Source organism: Ammodytes marinus (assembly GCF_949987685.1).
Source record: "Ammodytes marinus genome assembly, chromosome: 7".
Taxonomy (NCBI): Eukaryota; Metazoa; Chordata; class Actinopteri; order Uranoscopiformes; family Ammodytidae; genus Ammodytes; species Ammodytes marinus.
This window is the reverse complement of record NC_137211.1, coordinates 5,592,202-5,610,013: the sequence shown is the minus strand read 5'-3', so window position 1 is coordinate 5,610,013 and position 17,812 is coordinate 5,592,202. Positions and strand designations below refer to the sequence as shown.

Sequence of the window (17,812 nt, the reverse complement as noted above, 5' to 3'; positions counted from 1 at the left end):
CACCATTTTTAAGGTAACTTAAGGCGTTCCACAGGGTTCAATTTTAGGCCCCCATACTTTTTACCCTGTTTATTTGTTTTGTATAGTTTTTACTATGTTGTGTCCAACTTGAATTAGCTTAGTTATGCTTGATATGTTGCTATTGGTGTTGGGTGTTTTTCTCTTTTGGATGGCTGATGGTTTACTGGTTTATTTTTATTATATTTTATTGCTTGACTGTTTTGCTTTGTTTTGTGATTTTTAGCGCCATCAAAAATGAGACCTCCTTCCCAATGGATTTCCCTGTCTAAATAAAGATAATAATCTACGTCTTGCGTATCTATAGTTGTTATGTTATGTGTACATGAAAGCTACATTCTAGTTTGTGCTCCACCCCGCGTTGTGCACACATGTATTGCACAGACACACTGCTCCTCTAGAGTACATGGAAACAATGACAGGAAGTACATTAGCGGGACCGCCATTGTATCTCCCCATACATCCTCACTTCCTGAGCCTGGGTTTGGGCGCTACAGAGGGGCTGGGTGGGTGCAGGGTGAGGTTAGTGGATGTACACGAGCCCCGTGGTGCCACCCGCCCCGTCTTGTCTGGCCCGAGACAGAGATCCTTAATCCTGCAGCCTTCTGCTGCCTGTCCCCTTTTGGCTCTGCGGACTGGACGTCTACCAGCTTCTGACCTGTGGTCGGTTTTATTGTTCCACCTCTATGGTTTGCGGTTTTGGCTTATGTAAGGTTAAGCTGGTCCCAGATCAGCACATGAGGTGAAAAACTAACTTTAAGTCAATTAGTTGTCATCCACACACACACAGGGGGGGACAGATGGTGGGACTGTGGGACTCACCAAACCTCAGGAATGCCCCTGGCAGCCTCTCTGCTCATTTAATTGTGGCACAAATAATAGTGAAGCAGGGAGCTGTGTATTCTAAATGTGTGTGGGACTGTTTCAACCTTTTCACTTCGGCCCGGCCTTTTTAAATGTTTTTGCATTTTAATGTGGGGAGGGGGCCTTGTTGTGTACTTGGTATTTATGTGATCTGACTTTCTCTCGTCCCTTTGTCTACCCCCCACCCCCTTCCTGTTTGTGTCCCCTTTTAGGTTTGCCACCACCCCGACTGTCAAGACCTGAATAACAAAAGTCCCCTTCATCTGTGTGAGTCATGTGACTCACGCAGCCATTCGGAGAACACAGACAACATGCACTTTGACCGGCACCCCCGATTCGACTTACAACCTCAAGGTAAACACTCGCATTGTATCTTTATTTGGTCATATTCCATCTTACAGTGATGTCATACCCATTACCTCATTGCAGCATGTTAGTGTGTGAACACCAAATACACCCAGTTCTTATAGTTGTCTAAATAAGGCATTAATAAATAACGTAAAACATTGCACTCATATGTCTCTGTTTATGACTTTATGAAATCATTCAATGTTGGTCTGAAAAATCTACAATAATAGATAAACTCTTGTTATTAAAAGGGTTGTTAAAATAAATAAAGATACACTTATTTTCTCACATACTTTTGGTCAAAATCCATTACGTCAACTACACTTTCTCAATCATTCTTAGCACTTTTCTGAAGGTATTTACATAAGGATTTGTTTATACATTGTTAATTGTCTGATTTATGAAAATGTATTTTCAAGACCTGTAACTGTGCCGAGGCAAGTTTGGACTAAAATTGAAAAAGCATGATAAAAGTTGCCAAAGACTTGTATTTGTGAACCAACAGAAGTACTGACTGCTGTGTTTTCTTAACCCTTTAGCCTCCATCCTGGCCCGGAACGTGTCCACGCGCTCCTGTCCCCCGCGCACCAGCCCCCCCTCCGACCTGGAGGAAGAGGATGAGGGGAGCAATGACCGCGGGTCGGTAACCCCCCCCAAAAACGTCACGCTAGCGTTCATGTGTTTTTCTGTCTTTCTCTCTGTCTGTCTTGTCTGTCTAGCTCATGTCTTTTTCACACTGGACAGATAAGTTAAAGCCATGAAATGTGTGTCTCCTGACAAGAGATTTTGAGATTTTTATCACTTCTTTCAAAGTCTCCTCCACGGTCCCATTTAAAGAGAGGCCGTTTTTCATATGTTCTATGTCAGAAGCGGGTGTCTAGAAGAAGGTATGGTAACGGGGTGTGTAACTGTTCTGCAGGGAGCGTAAAGCGGGGGGGATGAAGCTGACGAAGAAGAAGCCACGGAGACGACACACCGATGTAAGTAAACACGCACGCACGCACACTCACTCACTCACTCACTCACTCACTCACTCACACAGACACACCGACACACACACAGACAAACACACTCTGGGCACACACACACACACACACACACACACACACACACACACACACACACACACACACACACATAACCACACTTTCAATACTGTTCCTAAAATGCCTCTACTGCTTCTTCGCCTGCATGTCTTGTCAAGGCATTGTTGAGGGAATAACCAGCATTTGTCAATTATATGTGACTCAGTTATTTTGAGAGGCATTTTTTTTGTCATAAGTGTGTATGATACCAGCAGAGTGTTGTGAAATATGAAAAAACACCCCCCGCCCCCCTCCCTCCCCATTACCTATTATATTCTGCAACGATGATGTAACACAGCAGTATCTCCCAGGCTGCTCTATTGTCTGATGTCGGGCAGTGCAGTGAGTAGAAGGGGCCCCCCTGTGGATCTACTGAGAGCTCACATACAACAGCCACAGCCCCACCTGTGTAAACTAACTAAATGTCCACCCCTCCTCCCCCCTCCCTTCCAGGACCCCAGTAAGGAGTGCTTCAGCCTCAAGTTTGATCTCAACGTGGACATAAACACCGAAATTGTACCTGCCATGAAAAAGAAAACCCTGAGGTAAAAAAGGGGCGCACACTATAAAATGTACTGCATGATTTTAATATGAACCATAATAAACATATACAGTATATATATATATATATATGTTTTGATACTTTGTATGTTACCAGAGAGGTTCTAGCCCCAGTGTTTGAGAGGAACGGCATTGAGCTGTCCCGGGTGGACCTGTTCTTGGATCAGTCAAACACGCCGCTGTCACTCAACTTCGAGGCCTACCGTTTTGGAGGACACTACCTCAAAGTCAAAGGTAAAAAAAATAACCACACCACACACGTATCAACCCTACAGAATCAGAGTCATACTTACAGAAATGCCCTATATCCTCTGTCTAAATTACTGCAGGACATGTGGTACGAATTTGTAGCACTTTCATATGAGTTATAAGAGTTTACTAAAGGAGATGTTTTGGGCTGATAAAATGGAAAAAAAATGTGTCGATACTAAAAAGATTATCTATATATCTTAAGCCGGCAATCTTTTTTTAGAAACACAAAATATGGGAGGATTGTACGATCAGGAAAATGGAAATTCATACAAACAGCTGCAAAGCCTGATTTATCCCCGCCAGACTGAAGGCTGCCACGGAAACTAAATTGAGCCTGAAATTTCAGGGAAAAATAAAGCGAAAAAGAGACAAGCCAGATTTGAAATGGAGAGAGTCATGGACTAACTTGAAAATACTTCAGTGACAGACAGCGATAACTAATATTGAAGCAAATGAGAAATGAGATCGATGATAGACTTTTACAGAAGACTTTTTATTCAAAGACATAAGAGCAACAATTGTCAGTGGGCTCCTGCTTGAATATGATGCTCACAGCAGGTCCAGTCCAGTATGAATTTGACCTGTTTTACAAAAATGAATAAATCAAAGGGGTAGAAAGTTGTACTCAAATTCTGAGATTGATTGTGGACTCATGCAATCACTGATTTATTTAGTTTTTTTGAGGTGATATGTTTTCCTAAAGGTGCTATGAGGAACTTTTAAATATTTCTGAAACAGTCTCACCCTCACCCAGGATCAACAGCTGGTGTAGTGAAAACACTACCACTTTTGTCCAAAGGGGGTGCAAGAATGAAAAAGAAACTGAAAGTCCCTCGGAGCACCTTTTAAAGCTATTGTGCATAACTTTTTTCCGCCCCCATGAGGAATTTTGAGTAATTACAACAACACTGTTGGTGCATCTTAAAAAGTACTAAGCCTTGTTCAGGTCATGTACGTACCCTCCCATGCGTCTAAGTAATACAGTAGCAGTGTGATGACTCTGCCAGCTTTCTTTAGTGGAAACTGGGACTGATGCCTCTTCACTGCCGCTTAAGCCTTCCATTAAAGATATCACATGCCATGGATAATCGCTTTTCTTTTGAAACTGTCACCCTCCTAACTCTCACCTTCTGACCGCAGTCTGGAGTTACACACAGTCTGAAACATGGAGGTCGAGGGCAGACAGACAGGCAGACAGCTGTTCACTCTCATGATTAAGGGTTAACAGGTTTTCATTAAGACGGCATATCTTCATTCTATCGTCTAAACCTAATTTAAGTTTTTCTACCTAACAAATATTAAATCAGGCTTCAATCAGTATTTTCTTTTTTTCTTGAGGGTTGTTTATTGTAAGCAAGGAGTGGCAAAAAGATGATTAGTTGATACATGTTAAATTTGAGTCTAAGTTCTTCCTTCTTTATTGGTTGTCAGTTAAAGGTGTGGTCAGCTATTGGGGAGAAAGCTTTTTGACAAAATCTGTGTACATCTCCTCACAATCTGATAGCTGTCCGTACTGTGTGTGTGTGTGCTGACATTTTTTTTATCAAGAATTGATAAACAGCCTAGGCTCTGTAAACTGGTAGTTAAACAAAGGCGGCCCACCGTAGCTAGCAACATGCCAGTTTACAGAGCCTAGGCACTCTTTTTGTTTCAGTGCACACACAGCATTGACAGCAAGCGGATTGTAAGGAGATACTCACTGATTTTGACAACAACAAAAAAAATTGATTAAAAGGCATGCTCCAGAAACATTTGACATGATATAGCCCAGTATCACAAATAGCAAGATGCCTCTGGGGCGTTGTATGGTCCCATATGTGATGTGTGTGAGATGTTGTGACAGGATTTAACAGTGAGTCCGATACTTTGGGTGTGGTGCAAAGTCATAATGACTCAAAACAAAACGAAAAAAAATAACAAACAAGTATTTGTCGACTGTGCAAGTTTTCAGTTTTACATGAATCCCTTTTCCCAGACTTCTAAACCTCCTTGTTATTTTTTCCACAATATTTTTTTAATATTTTTTTAAACAAGATAGACAAACAAACATCTGCACGATCTTAAGAACACAAATTAAGTAATTTCTTTTAAAAAATTAAATTAAAAATGATATGAAAATATATATGAAAATAAAATTTTAAAAAAAAAGGTACCGCTGTCATGACAGCCATGTATGGTTCCCAAAGCTTAATAAAGTATTTCCGCTTGCCCTTTGCACAATAAGTCTAAACCTCCTTGTTTTGTATTATTTTTCTTTAATCTCCTTCAGCGCGCATAGGCCATGAGCTGAAGGTGGAGCAGGGGGTGAAGGACTTGCGGTCTCTCAGTCTGCCCAACATGAAGCCTTCTGCTGGCCACAGCCCGTACATCCTCACCCCGGGCAACGACAGCAGGGTGGAGACTGGATCACTGGGACGCAAAGAAAACCTGGACCTGTTGGTGAGTGCACAGAAGGTAAAAAGATGGTAGTAATATGGTAGATGTTGGAGTCAAGCATTCTGGTTCTGGAGAATGCTTGTAGTCAAAATCTCTTTTTAATTTTTTTCAAAAATCAGTGAATTTCTCCTTACGATCCGCTACCTGTCCCGTACTGTGTAGGGGGGAAACAATCCAATGTTAATCCACATCCTAGGCTCTGTAAACGGGCATGTTGATAGATACGATGGACCCCTTGGTTTATATACCCTTTGTTCACATCCCTGTGTAAGCGCACACATACAGATGCTGACAGGTATATCGTGAGGAGATATTCACTGATTTTTACAAACATTCTACAACAAGCTTGATGCTTAAGCTCAAAGTCTACGAAAAATCTCATATTAATCAACCCAAAATACATCAACCCCCCTTTAAAGCCTCACACAAACACAGACACACCCAGTGACTCATCCTGCCCTGCTGCCACACCCTTTACTAGTTTCCACGACTTCACTCTCCTCTCCCACGATGCCCCGGGACACTGTAGTATCTCTAGGTCAGCGGTTTTCAAACTGTGGGGCGCGCCCCCCTTGGGGGGCGCGGGGTTATGGCAGGGGGGGCGCGGATGAATATGTAAAAAAAAAAAAAAACTAAAAAAAAAAAAAAAAAAAAAATTTTTTTTTTTTTTAGTTTTTCTTTTTTATACTAAGATCACGGCATAGCTGGACACAAGTTCTTCTGCTTCGTTCCCCTCACTGCATTTAAATGCATTCAGTAAATTACAGAGAAATAGGTCTCGTTAAAGAAAAAGAGCACCAAGCCCAACCCAGAGGACCCTGCATACATTTTGTTTATTTTAAATTAATATTTTTATGGAAAATCCATGTGTCCTTCTTCAATAGCTTCTAATTCATCAGACCCAGTGTCTCCAAATTATTTGTTCACACAAAATTCCTCATATTTAGCCTCTTAATTGTCCTCTCAAAGTGCACCAGATTCATGCATTTCACTTTAAAAAGGTGAAAAAAAATCTCCCGGGGGGGCATACCCCCGGACCCCCCTAGGAGGGTCTGGTTCTCCACTGGCTGCTATTCTCCTCCAGCAGGACATTGGAGGCACTAGCGAAAAAACACTGGGTGTGTGAATGACATTTAACTAGTCAATAATTTGGGCAAGTCTGTCTGCCTATCTTTCTCACTCCGATGCACACTCAGTCAGTATTATCCATGCTTAAAGGAAGCAGGATTAAAACACTGGATTAAGATGTTAAAATGTATTAAATGTGTTTAAAAACGCACAAAAATGTTTAGAATGTTTCAAAAACATGTTTAAATTTGTAAAATCATTTTTTTTTTTGGGGGGGGGGGCTCCGCTGAAATTTGTTCTCTGAGGGGGGGCTCACTCTCTCACACTTTGAAAACCCCTGCTCTAGGTAATCCCATCATGACATCATTGTTTTGCATTGCCTTTATCAGCCCTGCGCAACCCTGGGAATGTATTTTGGGATTTCCGTTTTAAGTCTACTGCCTATATACTGTGCAGCCTATTTGTGTGTGTGCTCCACTGGTGTATTTCAATGCCAGCCTGATACCGACTGATCCCTGGAATCTCATATGATGATGGAACATTCTGTACCACTTGGGCACTTCCCTCGTCTGAAGGAAGTGGATGTTTTGTTATTGATTTGAGAGGTTGACTGATATGAGGTGTTCAGTGCCAAGGCAAGGAGCTAGGAAATAGGGCAGCCAGTCATCAGGTTCATGTTATGTTGGCACTGGATAAATACGTGCCATTTTCTTTTTTGGAAAAATTGACCGTTTACATTGACAATTTTTTTTAGCCTGAGAGCTGCAACGTACAGTGGTATGGCGTGGCCTTGATTTCAATAGCAGGCTTCTCTTTTCAATTAAAATCTTTTGTCGTTTGATCAATCATTCAGTCATTCTTGTATGGCCTCCCTGCCTTGGCTACAACAGTAACACCACATCAGCAGTTGAATATTTCATAAACATTTATGTAAAAATCAACAGTTGAAAATAGCTTCTTCTTTATGGCAGTGAAGAGGAGCTGAACAAAGTGGTCGCTTAGCAACATCGGTCCCATTAGTAGCAGTGATGTCTTGTGTCCATAGCCATAATATTTACATAGAGTTGTATTGTCACTGCTTTGTATTAATGCCAGATGTGTTTTAGCAGTTGCTCAATCATGAATCATCATAATGTTGTCATCCACATGCCCTCTGGTTATAACAGTTACAATGACTGTATAGGGACACAGAAGCGGGGCGATGCCACAAAATCTGTTGCCTAATTTTGAATGTTAAGTGTGCTATTATATAAAGAGAGAGGACTATGTCATGATTGTATGAGGTGTATATTATCAACAGGCTGCTTCTGAATATATTTGAATTGCAGTTAATTTGCCAAGCACGATGCATTTCTTTTAACAAGTCTCTATAAAAACCGAAGGACTTGAGCATCAGAACATAAGAGGTGTTTAGAGGTGCACATATTGCAACACTGACAGGAGTTTTCAATTGCTTACTACATTTTTATGAATGGATCTTGTTGACACTACTGTTGATCATTTGTGTATCGAACCGCCCACTGCTTAAATGCATGTGATTAAGTACCTAACAGCATAGACGAAATACTGTATGTGCCTCACGTTTGAGAATCATTTGCTTATAGTATATTCAGAAGTAGCCCATTAATAAAACATCCCATGATAGAATATGACAGCCGCTTTCATCCATAAAAAAAGTATCTTTATTGATATTGATAATCCTGGAGCTGGTATTGCATAGTATTGGATCTGAACCACAATTTGTATTAGGTTATTACACCTTAACTTTAAAGCATCTGTCCTAATCTCTTTGTGATGAGCTACATTGAACTTTATGTTTCCTTATATAACGGTGTACCTAGTTTTGAGTGTTTGCAGGTTTGGGCAATTAGACCGTGAGTGCGCTGCCCTATTACGTGCTGGAAACATGTCATTTGCTGTTACACGCCCTGGAGGCAAGTCTAGACCCACTTTACAGGTGCGCTTGATTGCGTGTATGTGCACACACTGTAAACAGGCTGGCTCTTATGTCATCTTTTGCTTCGAGCAGGGAAACAGGTAGAGGTTGGGTTCAAGAGTTTTTTTTCCGGCCATCTGTGGCGGTAGGTCATTAAAGTTAGTCATCTGGCTATCGTACTGTAAGCACGGGAGGTTGTTGCAGAAACTGTGATTTTTGTTCATATAAGGGCTGCTCGATTATCAGCAAAAATCATGATTGTGAATATTTTTATTGATATTGAAATCACGATTCTTTAACCCAAACCCAGGTAAACTTTGGAGACATTATGCATTTAGTAACATATTTTTGAAAAATTCTGAAAAACTTTTATTTTTTAACAGATTTTTCCTTGAATTTAAATATAGTTCAACTCTCAAATAAAAAAACATGACCTGGCTCAATGCCTCGCCTTGACCTGACTTCAAAACATTATCTTGCAAAAGTCTTATTTTCCTAATAGTAAGAAGTCGAAATTGTGATTGCGATTACATTTTAACTAATTCCACAGCCTTTATTCATATGATATCTGATCTGCAGCTGTTGTGTTGAACTATTTGAAATGTTGTCTCTGCCATCAAACTAGAAATGCTTGCCATATAATTTGCATATACTGCAGGTAATGACTTGCCAATGTTATTGGTTGTGAATGAGGAAAGAGTGATGTCAGTGATAAAATAAACTCCTATGTTGTCCACAAGGGGGCAGTAATGTGCTGCTTGTGAGGTGCATCTGTTAGACATCTGGCTAAAAATACATCAAGCCTCTACTGTAGCAACTATTTTTGATGGATTATTCCTTTAAGTCGTTTTTTTTTTTTACAGTCCCACTCCACTGAAAAATGTGTTGTGCTTATTTTTTATTTCACTTGGATGTCGAACATTCACTTTGCAGAGTGATGTATGTGCAGAGTTTGACACAAGAAAGATGTTTTTTCACAACCATCTGTTGAAGTGGAAAAAGGTTGATATGACCTCACCTGAGAATTTGAGTTCAACAAGTGTTTGTCTGGCCAATTGTGTGACCGCATGACTAGTTTGGGAGCTAATTTGGTTTGTTCAAATGTAAATATACCCACTGAGAATGAACTTTGTAGTAAATGGTAAATGGATTTGACTTATATAGTGCTTTTGAGATGATTTTCTCGGCCCCAAAGCGCTTTACATTTCTCACCAGATTCACACAGACACACACACACACAGACACACACACACACACACACACACACACACACACACACACACACACACACACACACACACACACACACACACACACACACACACACACACACACACACACACACACACACACACACACACAGATTTTAGACTAGAGTAAAAGACATCCTGTGTCCAGGAGTTCAGTTATTGATTTTTTTTTTTGCATATTCATGGATTCGGGATCAAAGATTAGATGCATGAGAATTTTTTTTACACAAATCAAAAATCACAAGTTCCAGCATCTCCGATTTGAATAATTGCTGATTTTCTTAGTCTTATATATATTAAATATATTGGTAAATGTAACCTACTACTATATTTGGTATTTTTGGTTGAAACAAAAATGCATGAATATGTCAACTTGGGTTCTTTGTGATTGACATTTATCTATTTCCAATTTTTCACAGACCAAAATATTGAATTGATTGATCGAGAAAATGTCCAACAGGGTAATCGAAAAAATCTTCTGAGTTACAGCCCTACATAACTCTGTCTTTGTGGAAACCCTTTGGGAAGAATGACTCATAGATTCATTCTTGGACTCCAATAAGAATCTCCAGCCATTTCAAGCCAAGTTCCCTGAACTGTATCGATTCTTTTGTGTTAAGCGAACTCAGCAGCAGCAGAAAAACCCTGTGATCCGTTTTCTGGTTGCTCGCCCAAAACATTTTTTTTTTTATGAAAGCTATTTGGAGGACAAAAGCTGTGCTCTTGGAAATGCAGCCAGTGAGTGCAGTCGGTCTGTGAGTTTCTATGGAAGCGGCTTTGGCACTCACCATTAAAACACACCAGTGCCAAAAGCCTTTTTTATGTAATAGTGGGGCTTGGTTCAAAGGAGATATTTTGCCCAGTGACGGGGATTCGTGCCCTGGCATGGGGCGACGGCTTGTGCCAGGCATTCAGCTGGAAAAACTGAGACAATTCCTGTCTTTTTTTTCTCTTTTCTCTGTTTTGTTTGAAATGGGTTTTTTTTTCAAGTTTATTATTGCACGCATGTTACGTTTTAAAGGCCCTGGCAGCATTGTAGAGGACCTTTGATGATCCAGATAGATTATTTTACAACCGGTAACGCGGGCCAACCCCTGTGATTGGTCGAAAAGGCACATTCCGACCTCGCTGATAGTTCCCCATAAAGCACCGCTGCCCTTCTGTGCCTTTATAAGCATTTATTGCACCGTCCGCAAATAAGGCGTTTTTTCCCTTTGCGATGTCAGCACCTTTTGATACTGTCTTGAAACAGGTTCAACTTTTAACCTGCACAACTATGTGAAGAGAGAAGAGAGAAACCCATTTATAATTTCAACAACCTTTATTTTATATGAAGGTGAGACACTTTTTTTTTTTTTTTTTTTGCAACATATTGGTCTCCAAAGTGTTTACAGAATAGATTCTAGATACATCCTTTTTTACGAATTAGAATAAATACTATAATATGCAGGTATTTAAAATGCATTTTCAGCATGCATTTGAGAAAGAAATGTAGCTATCATAAATCAGACAATTAACAGCAAATGAACAAATCCTTCTGTAATAACCTTCAGAATAGTGCTTAGAATGATTATAGAAAGTGGGGTTGAGATGATGGTCATTAAAGATGGTTGAATAGGAGAAATATACAGGCGCAAACAGACAAGGTTTAGTAAAATAAACACCTAAATATACAGTTTGGACCTTGTATTTATACTAGTATGACAGAAGACATGTTATGGATGCAAAATATCCATAAAATCTCAAAATGTATCACTGCTTGATTTAACAGAATTTTTGCCTGCCATGTCTAGACTAAATTTGACCAGCTGCAGTTACATAACTTGACGAAAATAAAAGTAAAATCTAATTGTTGTCCTCCCCCCTCCCCTCCCTCTCTTCTGTATATTCTGAAGTATCTGTGATTCATTTCATTTGTCTGGTACATATGAAGTCATATATCCCCAGGGTCTTGGTGCTCAGGATGTTTCTTTCTCCATATGAGACGCAACATGACCTCAGATTTGAGCAAGAACAAAACTGAATTCACAGGAAGCTAACTTAATACTGCCATTTGCTCATATACAGTAGTATTACAGCAGCATTTGTGGGACACACGCACACACACACACACACACACACACACACACACACACACACACACACGCACGCTCACATGCACACACATGCACACTGTTCAGTTCCTCACTCGTATTACCGTTTATTGAGAACTGAAACTGCAACTTATACAGTCGTCATAAAGATTTCCCAAACGGGAACATTGACACCTTGTGATTTTCAGGACACCCTTACATCACATTTTTCCTCACTCTTTACTGTACAGTAAGTTGCCATAGCAGCACACTGAATAGAACACTAAAGTGGTTGGCCAATTAAAATGCTCTGTCTCACTCAACTGACATCAAGTAAAAAGATGGAGTCAGCGATTTTGGAGAACACTTGTTGTCACAATAAGTGAATTTCTCCTCATGATCCACTATCTGTCCGTACTGTGTGTGCGCACTGAAAATAAATCTAGTGTTAAGTCACATCCTAGACTCTGTAAACTGACATGTCGCTAGCTACGGTGGGTCCCCTTTGTTTTTTACTTACCCGTTGTTATCATACCCGTTCACAGAGCCTAGGCTGTGTATTACCACCAGCTTTTTTTTTAACCAATTAAACAGGATAGAGTGTATTAACTTACCTCAAGGTTATTTGATCCAGAGATTGCAAATCACTGCGACCAGAATCACATTACAGTTTGTAGTTTGGCGGTTTTGGCTTTAGGTAATGGATCCCCCATATGTGTGTGAGAGCTCAGGCCTCCCACAATGCACTGCTTCATCCCATCACGGCAAAACTTACTGTATGTATGCTACGTCTAGGGCAGGGTATTAGACCTCATTAATTGTACGGTACAGACTGAGTTGCTAAAACGTTTATGCACCAAAAGCTGCCATTGCATTTTGCCATCGTAAAAAAGGAATTTCATTTAAAAACATCCCAGAAAAAGTCATATTTAATATAAAAAATTCAAATTCAAATTTATTCTGACGTCTTTTTTATAATCCAAAATGCCAACCGTTCTCCATTTCTAGCTTCTCAAATGTGAGGATTTTTTCTCCATGTAAGGTCAACAGGACCTGAGCATGTTGGTGGGTTTGGGATGTTATCTAAACAAGGCAAGATATTCTAAGAGGTCAAACTTGTGTTGTAAACATAACATGAAAAGGGGGCGCCCTTAGCTCAGTTGGTAGGGCGTCCCCCCCATGGGCCTCGGCCAGCAGCGGACCCGGGTTCGATTCCAGCCCGCGGTCGTTCTCTGCATGTCACTCCCCTCTCTGCCCCATTTCAACTCTGTCTCTACACTATCAATAAAGCATAAAAATGTCAAAAAGAAAATATCTTAAACATAACATGAAGGATACAATTGTGAAGGTAACCTAGTTCGCACACATCCGACCAAGGCAGATCCTCCTTTTTTCTTTGCCCAGGGGGTGAACAAAGTTTGTTATGGAACAGACAGGAGAGGCAAACAGTGCTGTTTAATGATAGACAAGGATTGGGGAAATGCTGAGGAAAAAAATACACGGAAAAATACAAAATTCTTCAGGGCTGAAAACGCTGTGATGAGGCAGACAGCCCACACTTCAGTTTGATGTGAACGTTTTAAGTGTGTCAATTTATTTTTTAAATTGTGTGTATTGGTTTTCAGAAAAATAAGTTTTACTGATCAGTATAACTTTTTTTTTCTTTTTTTTTATATGGAAAAACGGAGAGAAAAAAATGTATGAAAATCTTAAAAAGTAAATCACCAAATAGATAAATATGTATACTGTAAATTCACACATACAGTATAAATACATGTACATATATTAATTAATTATATTATTTTAAAAAATAGGAGCGGGGCGTTCAATTATGACTGACTACATGACTAAAATGTGCATGAGAAGATAGTGTCTGGTCTTCTTAAACTGTTTGCGTACTGAACCCTCAATAGAGGGCATTAAAGTCTATTGTGAATGATACTGTATTCAAGTAGACGGATACATCTCATACAATGCCCTCAGTATGCTATTGTTTAGGAAGGCGGAAGACGTAGGCAGAAGTAATTGTCGTTATTTATTTCCTCTTTTTCAAACCGGCATGTTTTTTTTTCACCCCTTTCACTACACATTACCTTCTCCCTTCAGCCAGGCTACCCAGACTGGGTTGGGCTAGCACATCCAGCAGCACTGTTGTCTGACTGTGGGGCCTCTACAGCAGTGTTGCCAAGTCTGATTTTGTACAAGCAATTGTTTTGTAAAGTTGCTGATACATATTGGTTGTCACCGGTTGCGGTACTTTTTTATTGTTTCTAAAGTGCAATCGCTTATCTGGGCTTGCTGTCCATGCATAATGTTATCTTTCTTGTTATTACTTGATTATCCTACTTTTAAGAAATTATATAAAAAAAATATGAGTGATTTCAGAAGTAAAAATATAACATTGTTGGTGTAACGTATATGATGAAGTGGATGTAATACATTCCCTTGGTATTATTGTATAAAATAGACATGATTAACTTTATCATAGGTCGTGTATAAAATGGTTGTCTTTCTTAACGCAAGATCTGGCAACACTGGCTAGCACATCCACTATAGCCACTATATACTGTTTTCTCAATACTGGGCCTCTCCAACCACTTACAATGGGGACAGTTGTATGAACACACAGTCACTTTGAATGACAATAGTTTGAATGAGCGTCGGTCACACTGTGGTCCATTTGAGCTACAGACATGCGAGATGTTATATATAACACGCTGTATAGTTTGTTAGAGTGAGAAGTGTCAGTGATTGAGCTGAAAGGGTCTTTGGCATAAGTATGAGACTTAACAGTTTGCATACATACAGTTTCAGTTTGTGACTGACATCAGTGCTAAAATGTGAAGTATTGACAGAAAAACCTCATTGATTTATCAACAACAAACTTGAAGATTAATGGATAGTAAAAGATAATTTTTCAGGCCTAAAAACTATTATATTTCCAATTCCAAATCACTCAATTTGTTTAATGCAACTTACATACAGTACATTGCTGCCTGTTACCGTTTAGCTGTAATATATTAGAGTAATTTACCTTCCGTCTAATTGCTGACTCCAGTTTGTCCGGTCTCTGTGTGTGTGTGTTAAGAATTAAGATGACTTGCATTTGTTAGTACAATCTATAATTAAACTAATTATATCAGTATCAGGTCTTAGGAAGCTATTACTTGTTCCCCATATGGTGTGGGGTGGGAGGAGCTACATGCTGAGAAGGTGTGTGTGTGTGTGTGTCCTGGAAATAGAAAGAAGGTTTCACTGATGCCTAAAGGTGGAGATAACTGCAGGCTAAACCCCACACACACCTTTAAGATTGTTAGTTGTTGGCCTGCAGAGCACACTTATCTGCAGTCAGAGAAGTACCTACTATGTCTCACTCTCATGCTCTACACTTTAGGACAGATTTAGAATTCCAAGAAATGGATTCTTCCTGACTTCTGGAATTACCCCTGTACTTTTTTTTTTTTTTTTTTTACTTTTGGTTTACTCAAAACCTGTTTTTTGTTTTCTGGTAAATTGGGCATTTCTTTGTCCTTTTGTTGTGTTGGAAAATGGTTCGTTTTGGTCTGTCTTCCTGGCACAGCTGGGACCTGCTGCATTTGGACTCTATTCCCGAGTCACCCGACATCAAACCAACACTAACCATCCAGGTGAGATGTTTGCTGACACGTCTACGTGCAGCATTAAGACTGATGGTATCGTTTAATATGGATGATTCATGTTGATTAATCCATGAACAAATTACTTTAATGCAAAGATTTTGATCATTTATAAAGTGTTTTTTAATTTTTTTGCAGAAATGCCAAACTTTTATTGGTTCCGATCCCATTGAGAATGTTTGCTTAACACGTCAACGTACAGCAGTAAGACAAACTGTAGTTTCATAAGGATGATCAGCTGATTAATCCATAAACAGAAACATTCTTCTGCAAAGATTAGGACAATTCATTAATTCATTTAATATTCTAAAACTTTTTCTGTTGCAAAAATGCCAAACATCTATCGGTTCCAGCTTCTCAAATGTAAAGATTAGAGGCTTTTATGTCCTATACATGATAGTAAACGGAATAGTTTTTTTTTACATTTGGAGTTGTCCTCTTAGACAATTGATCAAGAAAATAATCAGCACTAACAACGTATTTAAGCTTGATTCTCTTTGCCTTAATTTAATTTAATATACATTATTATACACACTATTTGACTATTATCCCTTTGTTTTCAGTAATCTTGTTTGATCAGAGTTGACATGTTTCAGTGTGATTGTGTATTGGGTGGAGTGTGTCTTGTGGCTGGGATCATGTTACATTGGCTGCTGATAGAATGATGATTGGGAGGTAAAGTAGTGGAAGCGTTGTAGTGACGGCTCCACTCGTCTCAGACTGAAAGCTTGAGTTTGTTTCACTGTTGAGATCTTTATTATTGGAAGTGAAGTGGCCTTGAAACGTGCAGCGTGTGTTGACCGTGGCGGGGATTTTCTTTTAGTCTCCATTTCCTGCTGTGTGTGTGTGTGTGTGTGTGTGTGTGTGTGTGTGTGTGTGTGTGTGTGTGTGTGTGTGTGTGTGTGTGTGTGTGTGTGTGTGTGTGTGTGTGTGTGTGTGTGTGTGTGTGTGTGTGTGTGTGTGTGTGTGTGTGTGTGTGTGTGTGTGTGTGTGTGTGTGTGTGTGTGTGTGTGTGTGTGTGTGTGTGTGTGTGTGTGTGTGTGTCCAGGCTTTGAGGAAGGTCAGTGTCGTGCTGTTTTTCCCATCGTTAATCAACTCACCTGATCAAGGGGAGCTGTTATCAGTTGACAAACATAAAGGCAGTAGCAGTTGGTAGAAAGAGAACTAAGAGTGTGTGTGTGTGTGTGTGTGCTCTTTCTGTGTGTCACTGCTTATTTTAATACAATCCCTTCCCATTTAAAGATTTTCTCCTTTCCAGGCCAAGGTTAATACCACAAACCCCATTGATAAGATAAGGTGTGTGTGTGTGTGATATCGTTACGCCCCCCCCCCCCCTACCCTTTGTAACAAAGGGCGCTCAGAATGTCTCTGCCCTCAGTCCGGACTGACAGGTTTACACAGCAGGCACAGGGGAAACCTTGTAAACATAATTAGGCAGACACCACTGGAGCGGTGTAGTGTTTACTATGAGGGGGGGGGGGGGGGGGGTATTTGTTTGGGCTTGTCCCACTATTATTACCTTTCAGAAAAACACTAAATTTTGATTGACATTACTAGAATGGGTAAGGGCTCCAACTAACAACTAGTTTTTTAATTATCTCTTCATATGTCGTTTTAATTATTTTTTTCTTTTATGAACAAAGTAAGAATTTCATTCTACAGTGTACCTGTTTTATAGCCTGGAAATCCAGACCCTGATATCTTGAACGATAGAGGGTCTGGCCACGATCAATAGTAATTTCCAATTCAAGAGGCGGCTCCTACTCGTGCAGTTCAAATGCCACTGCACGCAGTTGGATAGCACTACAACCAATCAGAGCGATGCACAAGGTGACGTAAGCCCCTTTCGTTTAGCGAACAGCTGTTAAACTGTTAAATTAAATGTTTGCCGTGGTCGATCGGCAAAACAGAACATTCCACTTACTTGCTAATGAAAGATTTGAGTGCCGTCTTCCAAATCGTAAAGGGTCGATGCCAAAGCAGTCTCAAACTCACACAACATATCCGCAGCCATCTTTGATGTTTACTATCACGGCTTCGACGTCGCATGCACATCACTGTCGTCATCCGGTTACATCCTCCCCAGAGCACCATACAAAGGGCTCTGGCGCGCCCAAATTAGATTAGAGAACCAATTGAAACGTGAGCCCAGATTTCTGGTCTTTTTGAAAAAGCTTCAACGGAGAGTTTCCAGACCAACAGGCGCAGCAAATTTAATTTGCCAGCGCCTAGTGGCAGGTCTGGGAATGCCAGGCTACCTGTTGTA

At 40.1% G+C, this 17,812-nt stretch overlaps 1 protein-coding gene across 9 annotated transcripts in view; it reads left to right on the top strand.

The window, feature by feature from the left end:
- The window catches only part of plekhg5b (pleckstrin homology domain containing, family G (with RhoGef domain) member 5b), a gene marked incomplete at its 3' end in the record, with an annotated part of 80,772 nt that overhangs the window by 44,348 nt on the left and 18,612 nt on the right, over nucleotides 1-17,812 (top strand). For 7 of the 9 annotated variants that reach the window (XM_080031189.1, XM_080031188.1, XM_080031195.1 and 4 more), the window contains 6 exons: nucleotides 1,095-1,236; nucleotides 1,770-1,869; nucleotides 2,150-2,210; nucleotides 2,769-2,860; nucleotides 2,974-3,110; nucleotides 5,398-5,582. In XM_080031189.1, the coding sequence (XP_079887315.1) occupies nucleotides 1,095-1,236; nucleotides 1,770-1,869; nucleotides 2,150-2,210; nucleotides 2,769-2,860; nucleotides 2,974-3,110; nucleotides 5,398-5,582 (717 nt within the window). The remainder of the gene's footprint in view (nucleotides 1-1,094; nucleotides 1,237-1,769; nucleotides 1,870-2,149; nucleotides 2,211-2,768; nucleotides 2,861-2,973; nucleotides 3,111-5,397; nucleotides 5,583-17,812) is intronic. The other 2 variants (XM_080031191.1, XM_080031196.1) reach the window with 1 other exon arrangement.